At 30.7% G+C, this 21,651-nt stretch overlaps 1 protein-coding gene across 1 annotated transcript; it reads left to right on the forward strand.

Annotated features, from left to right (window-relative positions):
- Window positions 1-6,168: 6,168 nt before the first annotated feature.
- On the forward strand, window positions 6,169-21,424 carry LOC130981215 (formin-like protein 16). Its single transcript, XM_057904825.1, has 3 exons — window positions 6,169-6,271; window positions 20,421-20,572; window positions 21,221-21,424. The coding sequence occupies exons 1-3, from the start codon at window positions 6,169-6,171 to the stop codon at window positions 21,422-21,424; spliced, it is 459 nt and encodes a 152-aa protein (XP_057760808.1).
- The last annotated feature ends 227 nt before the right edge of the window (window positions 21,425-21,651 follow it).

The following is a 21,651-nucleotide window of genomic DNA, read 5'->3' on the forward strand; positions in this document are numbered from 1 at the left end:
CAGCCCATCTATTAAAGGCGACTGTTAGCCTAAAAGATGATATTAAAATAAATTGAATCTTCTGCCTAATGCTGAGAATATTTGAGATGCTATTTTTAATATTGGGTCCTTTAAAGTCCTTGGACCGGATGATTTTTCTGCTGTTTTTTATAAAAAAAAATAATGGGATGTGGTGGGAAAAGTTTAATTAGACTAGTAAGGCAGTTTTGGATGAACCTGGCGTTTATTAAGGACTTTAATGCAACTTTGATTACTCTTATTCCTAAAGTCAAGGTCTCGGAATCAATCATGCGGTTTAGACCCATCTTCCTTTGTAATGTTGGCTACAAATGTCTCTTCAAAATCTTTGATGATAGATTGAAACCAACGTTAAAGGACATAAATGCACCATTCCAATCCAGTTTTGTGCTAAGGAGGATAATGCATGATAGTATATTGATAGCAAAAGAACTGTCGCATTCAATGAAAAAGATAAAAGGAAAAACAGGGTTCATGGAAGTAAAGTATGATTTTGAGAAGGCTTATGATCAGCATAGGTAAAAATTTTTGAAAGATTGTTTACTGAAATTCGGGATTGAAAAACAATTTACAAAACCTAATTATGACTTGTGTCACATCAGTGAAATACAATGTGATATCAAATGGAGGAAAGACCGAAGAATTCCAATCTTCGAGAGGCCTTAGAAAAGGCGATCTATTGTTTCCTCACCTATTTGTGATAGCGATGGACAAATTGTCTTGCGTTATTGAAGAGAGAGTGGAGAAAAGAGAATGAAAAGCTATGAGATTTGGAAGAGAAGGCCCAATCATTTGACACCTATTATTTATGAACGACTTATTAATTTTTGGAGAACTAACAAAAGAGTAAATGGACAAAATTAATGATTGCATGGAAGTGTTTTGCACGGCATTAGTTTGAAGGTTAGCAATGCAAAAATTGCTATCATCTTTTTTAACAATGTAAAGAAAGAAGCTCGAAATGAAATATTGGAGGACTGCCATTTTCAGGAGAAATCTTTTATGGGGAGATATCTTTGAGCCATGATAAACAACTAAAGAAGAGGAAAGGAAAAATTTAAAAATGTCTTACAGCGCATGGAAAGTAAACTAGAAAGATGAAAAACCCAGTGCCTATCGCTTGCAGGAAGAATCACTTTAGCAAAGTCGGTGCTTAACGCAATAGCAAATTTTGAATGCAACATAATAGGGTGCTGAAGAAAATTTGTGAACAAATTGAAAAGATATAGAAAACTTTTATATGGGGAGACATACAGGGACAGAGGAGAATTCACCACATTAGATAGGAGAGGATGTGTTCTCTGAAGAAAAAAAGAGGATTAGGAATGAGGATGATGCAGATTATGAATGATTATTTTCTCATGAAACTGACCTGGAGAATCACGAATGAACCACACTCTCTTTAGGCTCAGGTTATGCTTCATAAATATATTTATGGGAGCCAAGAGGATAGTAAAGTCGTATATAGATCAACGGATTTTTCTTTACGGAAAGAGTTAATCAAGATGCGCCAGAGGTTTAAAGAATTGTGTAGTAGAATTATAGGCAATGGAAAAATAACTCAATTCTAACTTAATCTTTGAGTCCCGAATGTGGAAAGACTAGAAAGAGCTATTATCAATCCAATTCCCATGAATTTAAAGGAATGACACGGTTTCAGTATACGTGGATGAAAAATGGATGATGGAATTTTGAAAGTATGAAGAAACTGTTGCCAAAATCAATTTTAGATAAAATTAGAGTCATTCTTTCACCGATAAAGAATATAGAGAGTAAATGCCTTTTTCGGTCCCTAACCATTTGTCCGATGGACTTTCCACCCCCTACAAAATCTAAAAACCCAAATCGGTCCCTATCTACTTTGAAATATGTACATTCCAGTCCCTATTAACTTTGAGTAAATGCCTTTTAGGTCCTTGGTAATGTCCTTTCCGGTCCCTAACCAGAGACTGGAACGTACATATATCAAAGTAGATAGGGACCGATTTGGGTTTTTAGATTTCTTTAGGGGTGAAAAGTCCATCAGACAAATGATTAGGGACCAAAAAGGACATTTACTCGAATATAGAGGATAAGTTTAGCTGGAGCTTAACCTCAAATGGAGAATTTTCTATCTCTTTCACCTACAAGAAGCTGGTTGGATGGAATACAAAAGAAAATAACAATTTCTAGAAGACCATATGGAAGTGGAAGGATCTTGAACGAGTAAAAATTTTTATATGGTAGGTGGCGCATGGAAGAATTCTAACAGTGAGTAGGAAAGCAAAGATAATGGAAACTAGTCCAAGTTACCATTTCCATACGAGTATTCACGATACTATTTTACATGCTCTAAGAAATTGTCCAAGAGTAGCACAAATATGGATAAATTTTTGTTAATCTAGCAATGGTAACAATATTTTTTGGAAGGGGTGGCAAAGCGGAATGGCCCGCCCCACCCCGCCAAAGCCCGTCTAAATATAGGACGGGCCAGCCTGCCCTGCAAAAGGGCGGACTGGTGGGTTGGCGGGCCGGCCAGCCTTTTTTTTTAATATTTTTTAACCAAATTTTTTTATGATAAAATTCAATTTAACATATTAAATACTAACAATTATTTTATTTTATAATAAAATTATTTGATCGAATTAGTTTTTTAATATATAGAGTAATATCTTAAATTAATTATTAATCCATAAAAAATTTATAATTAACCATAATAACTTTGTTGATTGAAATTAACAATTATAAAAATAACATAACAAATAATAAGTCTCAAAGTCTCAAACATAAGTGCATAACAAAAATAAATATATAATCCACACATAAATCTTACTATAATTAAAATAAAACACATAGCATAATCCATAAATCAACAAGACACCCAAAAAAATCTTAAGTCAACACACATAAATTAATTATCAACTTCCAAATCAATAAAATTTGTATATGATCTAGAAGTTGAAACACCGCCTTGCCTAACACCTTGAGGATTCACATCTTCACCTTCACGTTCACCTACAATTAGAAGAATATCCAAATTTAGAATAAGATATAAATGCTTAAATATTATATAAATATTAAATTAGTAACTAACAATCTAATTACCATCAACAAAGCCTTTATTCCAATTGCAAGTACAAATCACAGCCTCAACATTTTCTGGCAACATTCGACTTCTATTTTTGTTAATGACATGAGCTCCAATACTAAAGGCAGATTCCGATGCAACAACCGTAGTAATTGAAATACTCAATAAGTCACGTGCCATGACTGATAACTTCGGATAACGACTCTCATAAAATTTTCGCCATTTCAAAACATCTAAATCTTCAAAGCAATCCTTTGACAAAAATGGCTCTTCCAAGTATGTATCAAGTGGATTCTTTCCACTAGAGACCTCAGCTTGATGGTTACGTTTCATCAATTTCTATCAAAATAGAAATAATCACATCTTATTAGGATAAAATAATGACAATTAATAATTAAGAGAATTAAAATATGTTAAACATTACTTACGCCAACAATCGCAAGTCGCTTCTTGCTTGCACTTTCAGAGGTATGGGCCATGGATGAAAATTGAATATTAGGTCCTTGTACTTCAACTGTTGGAAGAGAATTCTTGTCATATTTTTTAAAAAGTTTGTATAATTTCTTTTTCACATGTTCCGCCTTTTCTTTTGCAGTCTCAGCATCAATCTCTTCATACATAAGCTCTAAAGTAGAAATCTTAAGTCTAGGATCAAGAATAGCACCAAATACAAGAATGACACTTTACTTTTTTTCAATACTTCTTAAATTTGTTCATCATCTTTTTTCTTATACTCCTTATAAGCTCATCTTCACTTCTCAAACTTCCCATCAAAACACATTGAATATAATAGACTTGTAGAAAATACAAATTCGAAATAAGGTAAGATGTGCCAAAAATCAAATCAGTAATTTCATAAAAAGGGTATAAAAATTCAGATATCCTTTCAACTCTCCCCCATTCATCAACCGAAGGACAATACTTATAAGTAAGATCGTTTGCCTTCAAATATTCAAATGCCTTCCGATACTTGATAGCACTTTCAAGCATAATGTACGTAGAATTCCATTAAGTAGTAACATCTAGATGCAACCCACTTGTAAAATTCAAACCATGAATCGCAGAAACACATTCTTTAAACCTTATCATTCTACTTTTCGATCCCCATACATATTTCACACTTTTCCTAATTGTATTCAATGCATCATGAGCAATTTTTAATCCATCTTGCACAATAAGATTCAAGATATGAGTAGAACAATGAATATGAAAGAACTCCCCATCACACAACAACCAATCAAGCATATTTAATGTACTTTTCAAATGATCTTGACATGTATCATTAGCAGATGCATTATCTAGTATAAGAGTCATAACCTTCTTTTCAATTCCCCACTCATTTAAAAGCTCAAAAATTTTGGAAGACAATTCAAATCCCATGTGAAGAGAAGGCATATGACGAAAACTCAAAATTTTACTTTGCATTTTCCAATTTAAATCAACAAAGTGAGCAGTTAAGCATAAATAACCGTCTGTAGTGATGGATGTCCACAAATCAGAAGTCAATCAAATTCCATTAGGAATGGCTACTAAACTACTTTTAAGCTTTTCTTTTTTTCTTGAGTAAATTTTCAGCACATCCTCCTTAAGAGTATTTCTAGTAATCAGGCCTAGAGTTAGACTGATGTATTTTACCCAATTCTTAAATTTCTTGTTATCAACAATAGAAAGGGAAACATCACAATCAATCACAAAAGCAACAAACATCTCACGCGATACAAGATTATCTATCTTGAGAACTCCCATTTTATTTTGCATTTCTATCAAAGTTTGACCAATATCTTCAAAGTCTATTTTCACGCACCTGTCTAAATGACGCTTAAGTGACGATGTTCCATATTGTTTACCACCAGCCTTAATCTTCTGTTTGCATCCATCACATTGAGCATGATATGTACCATCATCACTAGGTCCAAGTTTTGTGAAATATCTCCACACATCAGATGTTGTTGCCTTCGTCTTTTTCTTTCTAATATCTTCTGTCGTTTCATATCTTTCCATATTTTTAGGATTTTGTGTTATATTCCCACCATCAATTTCCATAGAGACAGAATTATCCATAGCAAAATCAATCACTCAACTTAAATAACACAAACACATAACAATATTTAAATAAGTAATAAATCAATAAAAAATATTAAAATTGTAAAATTTCAAAAGTATGAAAGAAGTCAAGCATCAGAACTGAACCATCAAAAAATTCATATCAACATAAATTAGAAGTTAAGAATAAACAATCAATAGTATATTCAATCAAGTTACCAAGCCACCAAGCTAGTTTCAATGTTTGACTTCATTCATAAATTAGAACTTAGAAGTTAGTTGTCAATTTGCTAGCTTTTGAAATATAGCTACCTATAGCTATACCTATATTAGTTAGCATTTTAAAAATAAGAAAAAAAAAGTTGTCTATGTCTTGAAACAAACATTAATATAGAAGAATGCTTAATCTCTGAACTCGTTCGCATATTAAGAATGCTTAGAATAATGCTTAATCTCTACTTAATTCATAAATTAGAACTTAGAATGCTTCATCCAGGATAATTTATTGTTCCTCCCTAAGTAAAATAAATTTGAGAAAATGCAGAGAACTCAAACCAGAGGAATCGATTGGTTTTTTTATATTCACTTTCATCTGTTATGTTTGATTAGGAAAGCACATGCACCTGCCCTGTTCTATTCTAATCACCTATTTGGAGCATGAATTCTTTTATTAAAATCTTCATTATATTGGTAATTGAAGAATTTACTTAATTTGTTTCAATTTTTTTCTACTAATTTTGCAAAACTAATATAGCTGTCCACAACTACAAATGCATGAATATATGATAGAGCCATATTAACAAAGAATAGCAATCACAGTTCCTTATTTTAACAAAAAAAAAGAAAATAAAAATCTTAACTTACTGAATAACAGCTGTCGAGAAGTATAGGAGGAGAGAGGAGCACGTCGAAAATCCGCCGAACACAGAATCGCCGAGGCCCGAGAGGTAAAGGAGGAGCGATGAGCAGAAGGCAGAGTAAAGGCAAGACCAAACAGCGCCGCTGGGACTTTGATTTGGTGAGGACTGACAAGAATCGAGATGAGACAGAGACCGGCGACGGGGAGACCGACGGGCGACGACGATGAGTTGCTGAAGGCTGAAGTCGAGGGTCAGGGACTCAGGGTCTCAGGATCAGGGACGGGTATGGGTTACTGGGTTAGGGCCGGCTGTTGTTGCCTTGTTGGTGGGAAGAAAAATAGAAATCTATTTACATTATATGTAAATTTACAAAAATACCCTTTAAAAAAATAAGATGGCAGCCCGCCCCGCCTCACCTTGGCCCGTGATTTTGGCGGATTTTTAAAATTTGGCAGGTTCAAAATCTCGCTTCGATCCGCCTTTTTTGGCGGTTCGACACGTACTGACTTACAAGATTGGCTAGAATTTCATTTATACAATAATATGAAAAAGTCTACTGAAGATAAATGAAAAGATGAATTTATGGTTACCTGTTGATGGATGTAGAGTTGGAGAAATAAAAAACTTTTTAATCATCTTTTGTGAGGCTGAAGAATGCGAACCTAGTCATAAAGAGCTCAGTAAAAATTTATGAAGAGGTTTTAGAGAGAAATCTGAAATCAAGAGGAAGAATAAATAAATAACTAACTATCAATAAGTGGAAGCTATCTCCACTAAAGTGGGTCAAATTAAATACGGATGGATCCATTTGCAATGAAGGGTTAAGATCCGGGTATGAGAAACTCATTAGAACTCATAAAGAAAAATAGGTGAGAGCTTCACAGCAAAATTAGGAAGCTGTTCAGTTATCCGTATTGAATTTTGGAGGTGTATCATGGGTTAAAAGTTACTTGAGAACTAGGTATAAAAAGAATGATCGTTGAGGTTGATTTGATGGGAGTAGCTGAATGGCTGAACAAAAATAAAAAAAATTCCATAAGCCGTAATTTTTTTATTAGAAATATTGGGGAGTTTCACAAAGACCATGGATATCAAGTTTCAATACACTCCAAGAAAAGAAAACCTAGGTGTAGATTGATTGGCAAAGTTTAACTATGAGAAGTAATATGGTATTTTATTCATGGATATTTCACATCCAAACCTCCTTAGTCTAATGACTCAAGATGTAAAGAGAAATATTATAACTCCTATGAGCAGTAGTTACTGGTCTTTTTGTGTTGGGTTTTTTGTCTCGTTGGTATATTGAAAAAAAAATCATCAATTTTAGAATTAAAATTGGATATATCTAATAGTTAGTTTAATAGTTAAATGTTGAGGAGATTCGAATCCCGTCTTACAATAACCCATTAATCAAGACAAATCTTTATATAAAACTTTAATAATAACCTATCATAATATCTATAAAAGAATTATTTTAAAAAAAATAATATAATCAATTCTAAATTTAATAATTAAATAATATTGTCGAAAATTTTTTTTATAAATATATTATTAGTTTAATTTTTTATAGTTAATTTCATCAACATCCAAATTTTTTATGATAAACAATAATGATTTATTCTTTTAGTTTTTAATACGTGGGACATGCATGCCACATAACAGTAAAAATTATTTTATTGATCAATGTTCTAGGTAATAATAATAATAATAACAATAATAATAATAATAATGATAATAATAATTGAGCTAAAGTGAAAGGAAGGAAGTGTTGTGAACTTGTGATAGTGTGATTGGCATATGTATCTGAAAATGCATAACAATCATATGCTCTGGCTTTCTGGTCCCCTCTATTGCCCTGATTCTTGTGCCACTCTGCCACACCCTCATCAAAGTCATCAATTACATTAACATTAACATTAATATAAATGTCCTCTATTACAACTATGCTAAACATTTTGAACGTATAATAAGTTATCTACAAAATAATATTAGTTCTTCTAAAGGTTTTACACTTTAATAAGCTGTTTTCTCTTTTTGGAAAACATCGTTTTATTTTCGTATATAATATAAGAAGATTTTCACCTTCGATGTAATGCTTACTATAGTTAAAGAATTTAGCTAAGTATGCTTATAATAATTAGTACAAATTTTTTTTTGGTTAACTGGTTATTAGTTATTACTTAAAATTCTTTTACATAGTACCTTTTCTTTCTTTCTTTCCTTTCTTTTTTCCAGCCAAGGGTCATAGTACTTTGTACATTAATCTAATTGAGTTTGTGTACACAATAAAAATGCAAGTGTTTTATTTTTTGTTTTAATGGGATATAATATACTGAATGAAAGACAAAATAAAAGTCTGTGATGAGTGACGATCAAGAAGCTGTGTTGGCCCATCATCATGCTGAAATGGACGAGGACATAGGACAGTGGACAAGGGCAAACCCGTCATTTCACGTAGTTTTTATTTTGGAAAGTAATACCGTAAGGTAGATGTTCAAAAACAGTTGTTTTAATGTGAAGTTAATAGTTAAGAACTGTTAAATAATTTAATAGATTTAATTAGATTATGATTTAATCGTTTTTAATTATTAACTTTATTTAAAGATAAATGTATGTGAGTATCTATTTATTCTTAATTATAAATTAAGATATTTTAGTCTTTAATAAATTTTAATTATCAAGATAATTATTAATAAAAATTAATTTTTCATATATTTGGCATAATTTTTTCATATTTATTTAGAGGTTGCAGATTTAAATTTTTCTATTTAAAAAAAACATTTTAAACATTGTAAAAAACTAAAAATTGAATGTTTATGTATTTTTAAATAATAATAAAAAATAATTTAACTAAATTTACTACTCTTTAACATACAAATATAACATGAAAATAATTTACATCTAATAATATAAAAGATTAAAAATTTATTTAACTATTAAAAATTAAAAAAATTTATTAAAAGTATGTTAAAAGTTGATTGAGGTGTTGATCTGTATTTTGTAATTGTGGGACACGACAGCCGCCATTGCCCGCATTTCGCGGGCTACAAAACATTGTGTCCTCTCGTCGTTGTTTTGGCGCCAACTCTCAAATTTTTGCAAAATCTCACGGGCACTTCGGGCAGAACGGGCACCAAAACGATGTGACTACCGTAACACTTCACAAAACCGCGTCACAACCAAACAAGCCACGCTGGAATCCAAAATAATAATAAGGATTTAACTATGTTATATTTTAAAAATCGATAAATTATATTGGTTGTCTTTAAAATTTGTAAAAAATTTTAAAAATATTTTTAAATTTTATTTTATTTCAAAAGTTATTAAATATATTTTTTATAACTAATTTTTAAAAATTTAAAACTAATCTAACAATAATGCATGACAATTATATTTGATTTGTTTGTGTTAATAATGGTTATTTTTGTAAAATTATTGCTAAATTGGTTCTAAGTTTTTTGAAAAATTAGCCGTTAGGAATATATTTGATGTAAGTCAAAAATTTTTAGAACAAAATTAAAATAAAATAAAATTTAAGGTTATTTTTAAAACTTTTAACAAATTTTAAAGACAATAAATATATTTTACCATTTAAAAATACATGTTAAAATTATAAATTAATTTTTTTATTAAAAATATAAAAAATTTAAATTTTTAATGTATTTATTTTGTAATTATTAAAAAATTTTAAAATATTTTACTAATAATAATTTTATTATGCATTTTTAGAACACATATTAGTTAAACTGTAATAATAATAATAATAATAACAATAATAATAATAATAATAATAATAATAATAATAATTAGTTAAAAAAGTAAGAGAAAAGTTGATGTTAGAGATGTAAAATATTTTCATATATATTAAATATACACAAATTTACCCCAAAAAATTATTTTAGTATCATTACCTAATATTTTAAGTTGTATGTGTTAAATATTTTATGAAAATGAAAATAAAAATATTTTTTAAGTATAAATTAAACAATTTTAAGGGTATTGATTACATGATCTTTATTAACAACGATATTCAAACAAATTATTTTTAAAAGGTAAAAAAACATTAGTCAAATCTATCTTGAGATGGAATTTTTTAAAATAAATAAGATAAATTATTTATTTAATACTATATATTCTTTTAGTTATATATATAGTTTTTTATTATTTATCTTATTTGCAGTGACCGCCAAATATGTGCATTTTTATTACTGATTTTATTAGTATTAACAATGAGATAAGTAATAAAATTAAAAAATATAAATATTTATAAAAATTATTTATTAATAATAATATTTTTTTTCTCAATCCACCTTGAGAGTTGAGAGAGATAGAAAAGGTATTAGGACTTAAGAGGTGTAAGTATGTGTATCACTGTTGCGGTTTGAATGTCCAAATTTAGAATCTTCGATAAGCTTAGGATTCCTTAGAGGCCCATGTTGACATGTCTCTCTATTTTACCCTTCTTCCCTTTCCTTCTTTCTATACATTGGATTCCTCCTTCTTTATCCAATTCACAGTTATTAATACTACCATACCCCCCTATACCCATTTTCTATATTTTATATTATTTTCTTTTCCATACAAATCCAGCTAGCCTCCAATTAAATGCTCTATACATGCATGGTACTCTCAACTTTTTCCTTCGGAGAATGCTAGGGGAACAATGAGTTTGGTGAACAATATGAACAACTACCAATCAAATAAAAATATACTATACTTTTAAATTAACCCTCTAAATTTTAATATTAAAATAATCATCCGTACACTAGTAAAATGAACATCCAATATATCTATTGTTTACATTGTTTAATATTTTTATTGTTCACCTATACTTTTCCTTTTCCTTATATTATTATTGCTTAGTATTTTTCCACTCATTGCATGCCATGGACCTTTTTTGTATTTCAAATTTCAAAAATCCATACCAAAATTGAGAAAATGTTAGACTGCTAGATTTTCTTGAGTTTTGATATTTGTGTTGAAGTAGTTTGTAACTGAAAAAATGAATGAATGTCAAAAATTATCAGACAAGCTATCCTCTTTTTTTTTTTCTTTTAAATTTCTCCCTAAATAAACCATCCCTAATTTTGATGCATTATTGGTTCTCATGTAAAACATGTTACTCTTTATAAGTTTAATTTATTTGTCCAAAAGGACCCCCTAGCTATTGTGTGAGTATAAGAATGTTTGTTAGCTAAGCTAGTCATATATATTCTTATTATAAATATTATTATTGTACACTTTCATTTTTTATTAATTAAAGTTTTAGTAGCTTGCTAGATTCAATACTAATTAAGTAATTATCATATCCTACCAAGACTAAAACATGTTTTTAAGTGCTTTACACTTTGGTAGCTTTTGCAGATTAAATTGTGTTTGATAATAATTTTAATATTTTAGGGAAGGATAATAATTTTTGTTTTAATGTCTTGTCTCTATTATTATTATCTCCATTATTTTTTGGGAAGGCATAAAAAAAATTGATATTTCTATACATATTTTAACAATAAAAAAAGATTTATGAATTTATTGTAAACTCAAATTTGTGCCTCAGAGACAATTTTCAAATATCAATTCACAATAACATTTATAAGTCATTTACCAAATTAGCCCTCTTTTAAATATTTAGAAATAATCTCTTGAACTAATCAACTAGGGAAAATAATATGACTTTCGTTAACTAGGTTATCAAGTAAATAAAAAATATAAGAGACTAATATTTAAGTAGCTAGCTAAAATTATTTTTTAAAATTTTTATTTTTTGAGAATTTTAGAGTTTAGCATTAGAATTTAAAATTTAAAATTAAAAACTTTTTAATATTAATTAAAATTTAATTTTCTAATTGAACTAATAAGTAAAACCTAATTAGCATACATGGTTGAATTGAAAACTTGAAATTGAAGCAAGTATAGTAGTAGTTTATATATATGAAAATGCAATGCATGCATGCATATGAATATGGATCCTATATATAGAATTGAGGACCATCCTAGAATCTATAGTGACAAGTCACATCAATTGTTGGCACATACTAGATTATTGGTGAGCTCAGAATCCTGTCACACACACTCTCACTCTGCTAATCGGTTACCACTAAATGTCAAAAACACTCTTCAAGGTTTCTGTGTACTTTCAACATTAATTAATTTCAACCCCATATATACCACCATATTCATATCTTACTCTCCCCTTCTTATTGACATCACATTCCTTATTTGTGTAATATTGCTTTCTGCCACTATGAGTCTATGTGATTTAATGAGGAGGACATTTATATATGAAAATATTAGCCTACATATATAGGGTTATTATATTCCTTGATGCTATCCATGCACTAAAAATATTGAGCAATGGTTTCTCTTATTATTTTAGTCTTGTTATATTAAATTAATACAAAATATATTAAAAATTCTAACTCATCCTCTTAATTATTCTTTTCATTTTTAAATAAATAAAATTTTAAATTTTTTACCTTTTGAATAATTTCTAAAATATATAACTTATATATATATATATATATATATATATATATATATATATACTTAATTTTTTATCTATTTAAGTATTAAAAAAATAATTTAAAAAATAAATTAAGAGTCAATGATTAATTCGTCACGAATTTGAATTTTGTTTAAGAGTTTATCACTGGCTAATAAATTATACTGCGTATACAAAATGAAATTCAAACTCTTGACACTTGATTAAACGGACGAGTGAATTGACCACTCAACCAACCCAAGTTGGTTATTAGTATTTAAATTGTCACATTAATAGTTAATGGAGTAAAATAATAACAATAACCAAAATACATAATTTTTAAAATTTCATTGAATTAAAATAAAAAATTATAGAACTAAAACAAAAAGGAGTAGTGCATTTTACTGAGATAAAAAAATTATTCGAACCTACATAATGTTACCACCGGTTGGGATTCAAAGAAAGATATTGGATATGTGCTTGTTTTGTTTATTATGTATCCAAAATGGGATATTAAAATATATATTATAATAAAAATATATATAATTAAAGTTATTGGATGTGCCATCATTCCATGTATTCTCATTTCAGCCAATTCCTAATATTATTATTTTCAAATTTTCTATTTAAAAAATTGTATGAACGTCTAAAAATAAGGGATATAGTTACAATTTTTAATTTTTTGTTCATAATGCTTATGGCTAAAACTACTGAAATAAAATAATATCATATTTTCTTAAAGATTTTATATTGCAAAGGCAAGGAATTTTATAATTTTATAAAACAAACTAAATTGAATATATCTATAAAAATATAGTTATTAATTAATTAATTAATTAATTAATGGTATATTTAAACTATTTATAATTAACTAAACAAAAAAGAAAACGTGTTAGTTGTTAAAAAATATTAATATTAAGATATCATTTTATTACATTTAAAGAAAAATAATGTCTATTATAACAGATATAATAATGGAATTGTATTAAAATTATGTTGATAAACAAATTGTGATCCTCTTAATCACAATATGGATTACCACCGCCTATACATGTTTACATGGTGCCAATATAGTAGTCAGCAACGTTAACACAAGAAATGCCAACAACCATTCAAAAAGAAACAGGACAAAAATAAAACAATTCAAATTCTTTGAAACATGAGTACATGACAATTGTGTCCTCAATATATATTTTATATTGATGATGTTTTTGGTTTAGATTTTAATGTTATATGCATATAAAAAATTAGTTATTAAATAAGTTATTATATATTTATATATAAATATATGTATAATTTAATTTATTTTTAATATTTTTTATTATAATTTAATTAAGTTAATAGTTAAATTAATTCCTGAAAAATATGTTATTTTTTAAATTATTCAAAATATTAGTAATATATATACATATATATATATATATATATATATATATATATATATATATATATATATATATATATATATATATATATATATATATATATATATATATTGGGACATTTTATGTTTTACAAGTTTTGCTGGGTCTATATATATATATATATATTGGGACATTTTATGTTTTACAAGTTTTGCTGGGTCTCTAACTCTAATATTGTAACTATTTCTCCATTATAAATTAAATGCAAAGTAGCATAGACATGGAGTAATTAGGAAACCAAAAAAATAAAATAAAAAAATAGATGGAGTAATTAAGGTTTCTTGGGAATTTCACATGTGCTTCCAATATATTATGGCATTACCATACAAGAAGTGGCACCTCTCCTCAATTATCCAAATAAACCGTACAACAAATAAAAGGTGCCAATATTCATTTAAGTCCCATTGCAGTAATAAATTAAAGAATCAACTTGTATTATGGTACAAATTTGTTTGTTTCGGAAGGAAGAAAAATATCACTGAAAGACCTTGAACTTCAAACAAGACTGGTCTTACCAAACAGTTTTCCTACCTTCTAGCTGTCCTTTCATTTATAAAAAACATTTTAAAATATAATTTGAACAAATATATTAATGCCTTTTAGGCTGGAAAAACCAGATTTCATTCTTAATTAGATATGCAATAAATTTTACTGACGTGAGTTTGGTTTTTAGTCTATTATAAATTATTTACTAAATACTAAATTTGACAAATAAAAAATAAGAAAATTAAAGATATTAATATATAATTAAAAAAATAAATAATTTAATCAATAAAAACGTTATCTTCACCCGCTCAAACTGATAACTGTTTGGCCTTCTTCCCTCTTCTCTTTTTATTATTACTAAGATAATTTTTTTAAATATAATAAAGTTGAATATGTAGACACAAATTTGGATAAGTCTATAAGTTTTTTTTTTTATTTTTAACTTATGAAAATTATAGTATTAATGTGTTTGATATAATTTTTAAAATTAACTTGTAATTTTTTAAATAGTTATTTAAAATATTTATATAAAAATAAAAAATAACCGACTTTTCTTATAATAATTTTTTATTTTATTTTTAAAATAAGTAATTTTATAATTAAAAAATTAAATACAAAATAATTTATTTATAAATAATTTTTAATATAAATATTTATATTTTAAATTTTTTTAATTTAATTAAATTATTTATCCAATCTGATCTTAAATAATAATTAAAAAATTTGAGTTAGAGACTCCAAGTTAGACTTTTCAAGGATCTATAATTATTATTGGTTAGTCCAGAATTATACTAACACAAAAAATATGTTATATTTAAATAAGAAAATAATTTTATCATCATAATTTGGAGTTAACCTTTTTTATTTTTAAGAAAATGAAGAAGTTTGAAAATTTTGTATATAATATCAATTTGAGTCAACCTAACTCATATCACACTCTTAGCCTGCTAAATATATTTTTTTAATTAATAATGATAAAAAAATAAAACCAACTAAAGTGTGTTGTTGAGAAACAAAGATTTCCTTCAACAAAAGTATACATGTGACTACATATATATGTGAACATTTTATTTTGTTTGTCTTTTTTAATGTTTTTTCCCAGGAGTCCCCACAAAATTAAATTACATTGTTATTATAAGATTAAGTACATGTATATATAGCTCCAAGGACTTATTTAATTTCTTTTGAAATATTGACAAACATATCTAAGCTATTCTTCACAATGTTGTTTCTTAACTCACTAAAAAAAACAAAATTCAATCAACGAAAACGATATACCCTAAGGAGTTGTCCTTAATGACAAAGACATTATTTATTGTGTTTGGTTTAGCTTAAAACCGGAAGCTACAATATATATATATATATATATATATATATATATATATATATATATATATATATAATGTTCCTTTCTAGTTTCTCCCACGTGTGTTAATTTGTGGAAGCATATTAAGTTCACCCACTCCAGCAAGAAAACTATAAGTTTGTTACGTCAAGGGGTTTGGAATAATTAATCTTGATTTATTTGTAAATCTTTTATTTTTAAGTAAAAGAGCTCAACACACTAAGGTAGAGCATATAATATTAAACAACACAAAACAACATGCAACTAACAAATTCCTACACCAACAAGACAAATTCCACGTCATCTCTGACATAACCATTAACAACCTTAGGGATACACATCTCTCCACTCGTCGCAGTTAAGGATGGTCATTGTGACGATATCTTCTACGCCTTTACTTTCTTTCTGAAATACCCGCCTATTTTGCTCCATCCAGATGTGCCAAATGACCGCACAGAAACACTTTAACCGTTGCTTTTAATCGTCTTTTCTTCGCGGCTCATCTGTCCAACTTAAGAAACGATCATTCACTAACTCCGGAAAAGCCCAGTACCGGCCAAACACATATATCCATGCACTCTATACATACTAAGCAAAATCACAGCCAAGAAACAAGTGATTAAGCTGCTCAACATCCTTATTACATAAAACACAGCTCTTATCATCCTAGCTAATAACCCCAATCCGACTTAGCCGTTCCTTGGTATTCACCTTGCCTACCAGGACAAACCAAGCAAACAGCTCCACTCTTGGTGGAATCAACCCTTTTCAGATGGGTAACTGGTTATATCCTCTGATAGCATTCCTTCTTGTAGCACCTGCACAAACGAGTTAGTAGAAAAAATACCAAGTCTATCATACTTCCACACAACTCTATCATCCCTATTAGTCGCTAGCCTCACAGGTCTCAAAACCTCATGTAATTGACTTAGAAGGTCTAACTCCCACTGAAAAAGTTCACGCCTCCATTGGAAGTTTCAAATCCACTATAACCCATCCCAAAATCCATAATCCCCAATAACCGAACCACATTGGTTTGAAACAGAGAAGAGTCGGGGGAATCGATCTTTCAAGGAACCACAATGCAACCAAACATCTTCCCAAAATCGAGTCCTTCGCCCATCACCAACCTCCATAGCCAGACCGTTAATCAACTTATCTCTCAGAGGTTGCTCCTTAATTTCTATATGGTAAATATCCTTCCACGTGTCTCTTCTAATAGGCATCACTTGAGTGGACAGAAGCTCATTCGGCCTTAAATTATTATAGGAATAGACCACCTTCTTTCACAAAGAACATTCTTCCTTGACAAAACGCCACCACCACTTGACCACCTTCTTTCACATTTAATGCATTTTTATTATACTATTAAATTACTTTTAGCAGCAATAACATAATGACCATTATATATTTATCATTATTATTATATGTTATAATAATAATTATATACCTTTTAAAAATATTAAAAAGATTTTTTATTAATTATATAATTATTGCTAAAAATTTTTAGTTACAAAATAAAAAATGTCTAATATCTAATTATTGATAAATATATTAATAACTATTTTTATTGTTACTAAAAACAAAATAAATGGAGGTTAAAACTGATTATTTTATGTACATTTAAATCATTATAATAGTATATAATATATAGGTCAAATCATAGTCAATAAAAAAATCTAATAATATGTAAATGAGGTTAAGAGATTAAATTTCATTGTTACTTTTAATGTAAATAAATTTGAAGAAAAAAGGGTAAAATTATTTTTAAAAATAGTATACTTCAAATGTTTAGAAGTAAATTAAAAATAAAAAATTAAAAAAGAAAGAAATTTTGGCAGGCAATTATATATGTACCAGAAACCAGAAAGTGACATGGATTAATAATTATCCTAGCTAACTAATTCGGCCGGTTAATTACCAAAAATTAATGTTGATTTACAACAAAGTAACAAAAACAAAGAAATCTTTGGATTTAATTTTAGACAATTAATTTAATTTTTACGCACAGTTAGAGTAATTTATTATTTAAAAATATATAGAAATATATAAATTATATTGAATAATTATATAAATTTTTTATATTATTAATATATCAAAATTAAATTCTAATAATAATAATTAAGTTGCTAACTAGCTTAATTCCAAAAGGAAACAAGTGACAAAGTCAAAAGCAAAATAGAATATATATATATATATATATATATATATATATATATATTCTTTCTGTTTTTTTAGAAAATTAAAATTATACAAGCTACTGCCTCATGGTTGAAGCACACATCACTTCTCTTTACTAAATATCCAATTTAAAAAATGACCACAATATAATGTGACAAAGTTAAGACTATATTAATAATTCATCACCTTACACTACAAACTTTCGCTTTTTAATTTGTATATGGATGTATGAGTGGTGTTGGACTCTCGTATGGGAGAGAGAGATGCTTTACAATTTTGTGGTGTTAGTAAAACCACAACTCGGACCATGCGAGTTTCCATTCACCACACGAACTGTTCGAGTTGCATTTTACTAAACGCACGGTCCGATTTGATGCAGTCTGGACACGTATCGCGCAATAACTTCTCCCATCTTCTTTTTCTTCCTTTCTCCGTTTAAATTTTTTTATGTTTCGTAATTATAATTATTATTGTTAAGTGGCTAATTATTATTGTGGTTAGAAATTGAATTTAGGAATTATTATCATTTTTACCAGATATAGGTTTTTTTGAATTTTTTTTAATATTTTATAATTAAAATTATTATTGTTAGGAAGTGTTACGGTAGGTAACCGGAGATTAATTCAATAGATGGCGTTCAGCGGCCCAAGTGTATGAAGGAGGAGAACTCCGGGCGTGTCTGCAACTCGGGAGGCTCCGTCCGACTTGCGCGCGTGGGTGAATGGGGGGTGGTACCTGCAAAGACACTCCGATGCCTAAGTTAGCAAGGGTGTAAGCAGGTCTAGAGAGTATTGGGCTTAGGAATACCTGAGGCGTGTCAGTGTACTTATAGTGGTGAGCCAATAACCACCGTTGGAGTAGTGCCGTATCTTTAGGATAATAACCGTCCCATTATCTTGGGGAGGTTAAGATATGGCTTTATGAAGTGGTTAGAGAGATTTCAGGGGCGGTTACTCATTTGAATGAGTATTTATCTGCCAGCTAATCTCATAACCGACTTCTTCGTACTGAGTCGTGGTTGACACCGACTTCTTAAGTGGAGGTCGGTGTTTTACTAGGCTTAATCTATTGGATCAGGCCTTTCGATTGGACCTGGGCCCTTAACATTGGGCCAGGGTATGAACAGTGCCCCTACTTGAGCCCAAGATCCTTTTAAGGCTTGGGTTCAAGTATTTAACTCGGGTTCGTAGCCGACCTTCACGGGTTTTGGAACCGACGTGATTTTCGCGACCTTTTGTTTCTGACAGTTACGTCAATTCAAGCGTCGTGTCCGTTGGGGAAGCGTTTAGGGATTGAGGGCTTTGGTAACGGTGCAATCGCATTAATGATAGCCTCGTTCTTACCATTATGCCCCTTAGTGTGTTTATAAATGCTTTCCCTCTCTTTCGTTTTTCCGTTTCTGCAAACTTTCAAACTTCTTCTTCCCTTGTTCGTGCTGCATTCTTGTGTTCGAAGATTTCTGCTCTTTCCAACCTTCATTTCTTGGATAAAGGTTAGTTTTATTTCTTCCATGTCATGCCTTATATTTGCATGTTCTGTCTTGTGAGTGGATAGGTTGGCCTGTAGATTCTAGCCTCGTATCTCTCCTCTTTAGGGGCCGTGTGTTTGATTTTTCTTTTTCTTTTTTTTTCTTTTGTAGGTTTCTGCCACTTTTCTTTATATAAAAAATGGCTTCCGTAGATGCTCTTTCTCAGTGGGTTGACGTTACGGTCCTTGGGGAGGAACCGTTGGTCGATGCTGAGTTCATCACTCATCTTCGTACTCATCACAGGCTCTGTACTTCGGAGGAGGACGAGCCAAAATATGAATTAATAATCCCGGGTCTTGAAGACCGGGTCTGTTTTGGGAGAGAAAATGAGGCGGCCCCTCATTTTTTCTTTATGTATGAGTGCATGATCACCCGTTTGGGTGTTTTTCTTCCTTTCTCAGATTTCGAGATATCTGTTTTGCATCACTGTAGAGTTGCCCCTACTCAACTTCACCCCAATTCTTGGGGTTTTTTGAAGATCTATCAGTTTATAAGCCATGCTCTGGACTTTCCGACTTCTCTAAGGATTTTCTTCTTTCTCTTCCATATGACTAAGCCCTTTAGTGGGCTAAACAACAAACAGCAATGGGTATCCTTCCGAGCTATACAAGGTCGGAGGATTTTCACCCTTTTTGACGAATATTTTCACGACTTCAAAAACTTCTTTTTCAAACTTCAAGCTGTAGAGGGTCACCACCCCTTTTTCCTGGATGTGCATTCCTCTCCCCGCTTCCCCCTTTATTGGTCGCCGCCTTCCTCTAGTGAAAAGTATGGTCCAGATGACCTGGACGAGGTGGAGGCGGCTATTGTGGGGTTTTTACGAGAAGCGTGGGTGAAGTCCCCATACTTGGATACCCGAAAAATCCTCCAGGGAACGCCGACTTTTGTTCAATCTCACTTAGGTAGTGCATGCATTCCTGATTTCCGAGTTGTTTCTGCCGACTTGCATTCTATCGACTTGTAATTTTTGTTATTTGTTTTCTTTTGTAGATATGGCAAAAAGGAACGCTCAGGAGGCCTACCAAAGGGTCCAGGAGGCCAAGGCGAAGTCCCGGGCTAGGTCCGGGGGTGCCAGGGCGATCACCTCTCCTCCTCCTCCTCCTCCTCCTCCTAAGAACACTGGCACTCCTTCTCAACCCATTGTCATTTCTTCCTCAAGTTTTCCCCGACCACCCCCTTCTGCCCAAATTCTCTCCGAGCCCGAGAAGAAGAAGCGCAAGACTTTAGAGTCTGGCCCTTCTTCTTTTGATGGTGGGGTTAAGGCGGATGCTCTTGCATTCGTCCGAAAGAACATCTATCCTTTTATAAATATGGATGATGTTTCTGTTCGAAACCACCTTACCACCATGGCCGAGGAGAGTTTTAGGACGGCGGGTGTTTGTGGCAAACTTTTGGACATTTTTGAGAAGACTCCCCTCAGCTCTTTGGGGGCAACCTCAAAAGTTGAGGAGTTGAAGGGGAGGCTTCTTCTCTTTGAAAAATATGAGAAGGAGTTGAAGGAGGAGAAAGATAAATTGAGGAAGGAGAGGGATCACCTTAGGGAGGAGGCAGGTAAGCTGCGGGCTCAATGCACTTTAGAGGCAAATTTGAGGAAAACAGCACAAGACAGCTACCACAGTTTATTTCAAGATATTGTTGCTGTGAGGAAGGACTTGCTGAACTCTCGGAACGCATACGCCGAGTTGGAGGACTCTATCGCCGATGGTGCCGAGGAGTCTTGGAGAATTTTCTTGGAACAAGTCAGAGTTATTGCTCCCGATTTGGACCTTTCTCCTTTACATCCCGACAAGGTAGTTATTGATGGCGCCATCGTTGATCCTCCTGTCCCCGAGGTCATTTCCGAGTCAGACCTGAAGACTCGGGGGCAGAGGATTATTGAGTCTCCTCCTCGTCCTAAGGAGGCTCCGAGTTCTTCCTCCGTTCCTCCGACCGGTCCTGATGGTGCCCCTCCTGAGCCTAGCGGTGGTGATTCCTCTACTCCTTTGAAGAAATGACTCTTATTTTTTGTGGCTATATGGGGGCCCGGCCTGTGGGTCCCCCCTTTTTTAAACTTTATTTATCTGTTTGGTGGTTGTGAACAATTTCTTTTTGGCCTTTTAAGGCCGTAAACAAAATGTTCTGATCTGTGCCCTTTTTTGGATAAGGGTTTTTTAAAACAAAGTAAATGCCCTTTTTGGATAAGGGTTTTGAATTACTTTGTGCGTTTTTGAGCTACCTTGTG

Source organism: Arachis stenosperma, chromosome 5, assembly GCF_014773155.1.
Source record: "Arachis stenosperma cultivar V10309 chromosome 5, arast.V10309.gnm1.PFL2, whole genome shotgun sequence".
In the NCBI taxonomy this organism is placed as follows: domain Eukaryota; kingdom Viridiplantae; phylum Streptophyta; class Magnoliopsida; order Fabales; family Fabaceae; genus Arachis; species Arachis stenosperma.

What these genes read in the sequence shown, in the direction of transcription:
- LOC130981215 (XM_057904825.1), top strand. Translation starts at nt 6,169, where the DNA reads ATGAGACAGAGACCGGCGACGGGGAGACCGACGGGCGACGACGATGAG. An exon ending in GGTCTCAGGATCAGGGACGG is followed by an intron (nt 6,272 to 20,420) that starts GTATGGGTTACT and finishes TTTCTTTTGTAG; the next exon opens with ATATGGCAAAAAGGAACGCT. An exon ending in GCACTCCTTCTCAACCCATT is followed by an intron (nt 20,573 to 21,220) that starts GTCATTTCTTCC and finishes CATCCCGACAAG; the next exon opens with GTAGTTATTGATGGCGCCAT.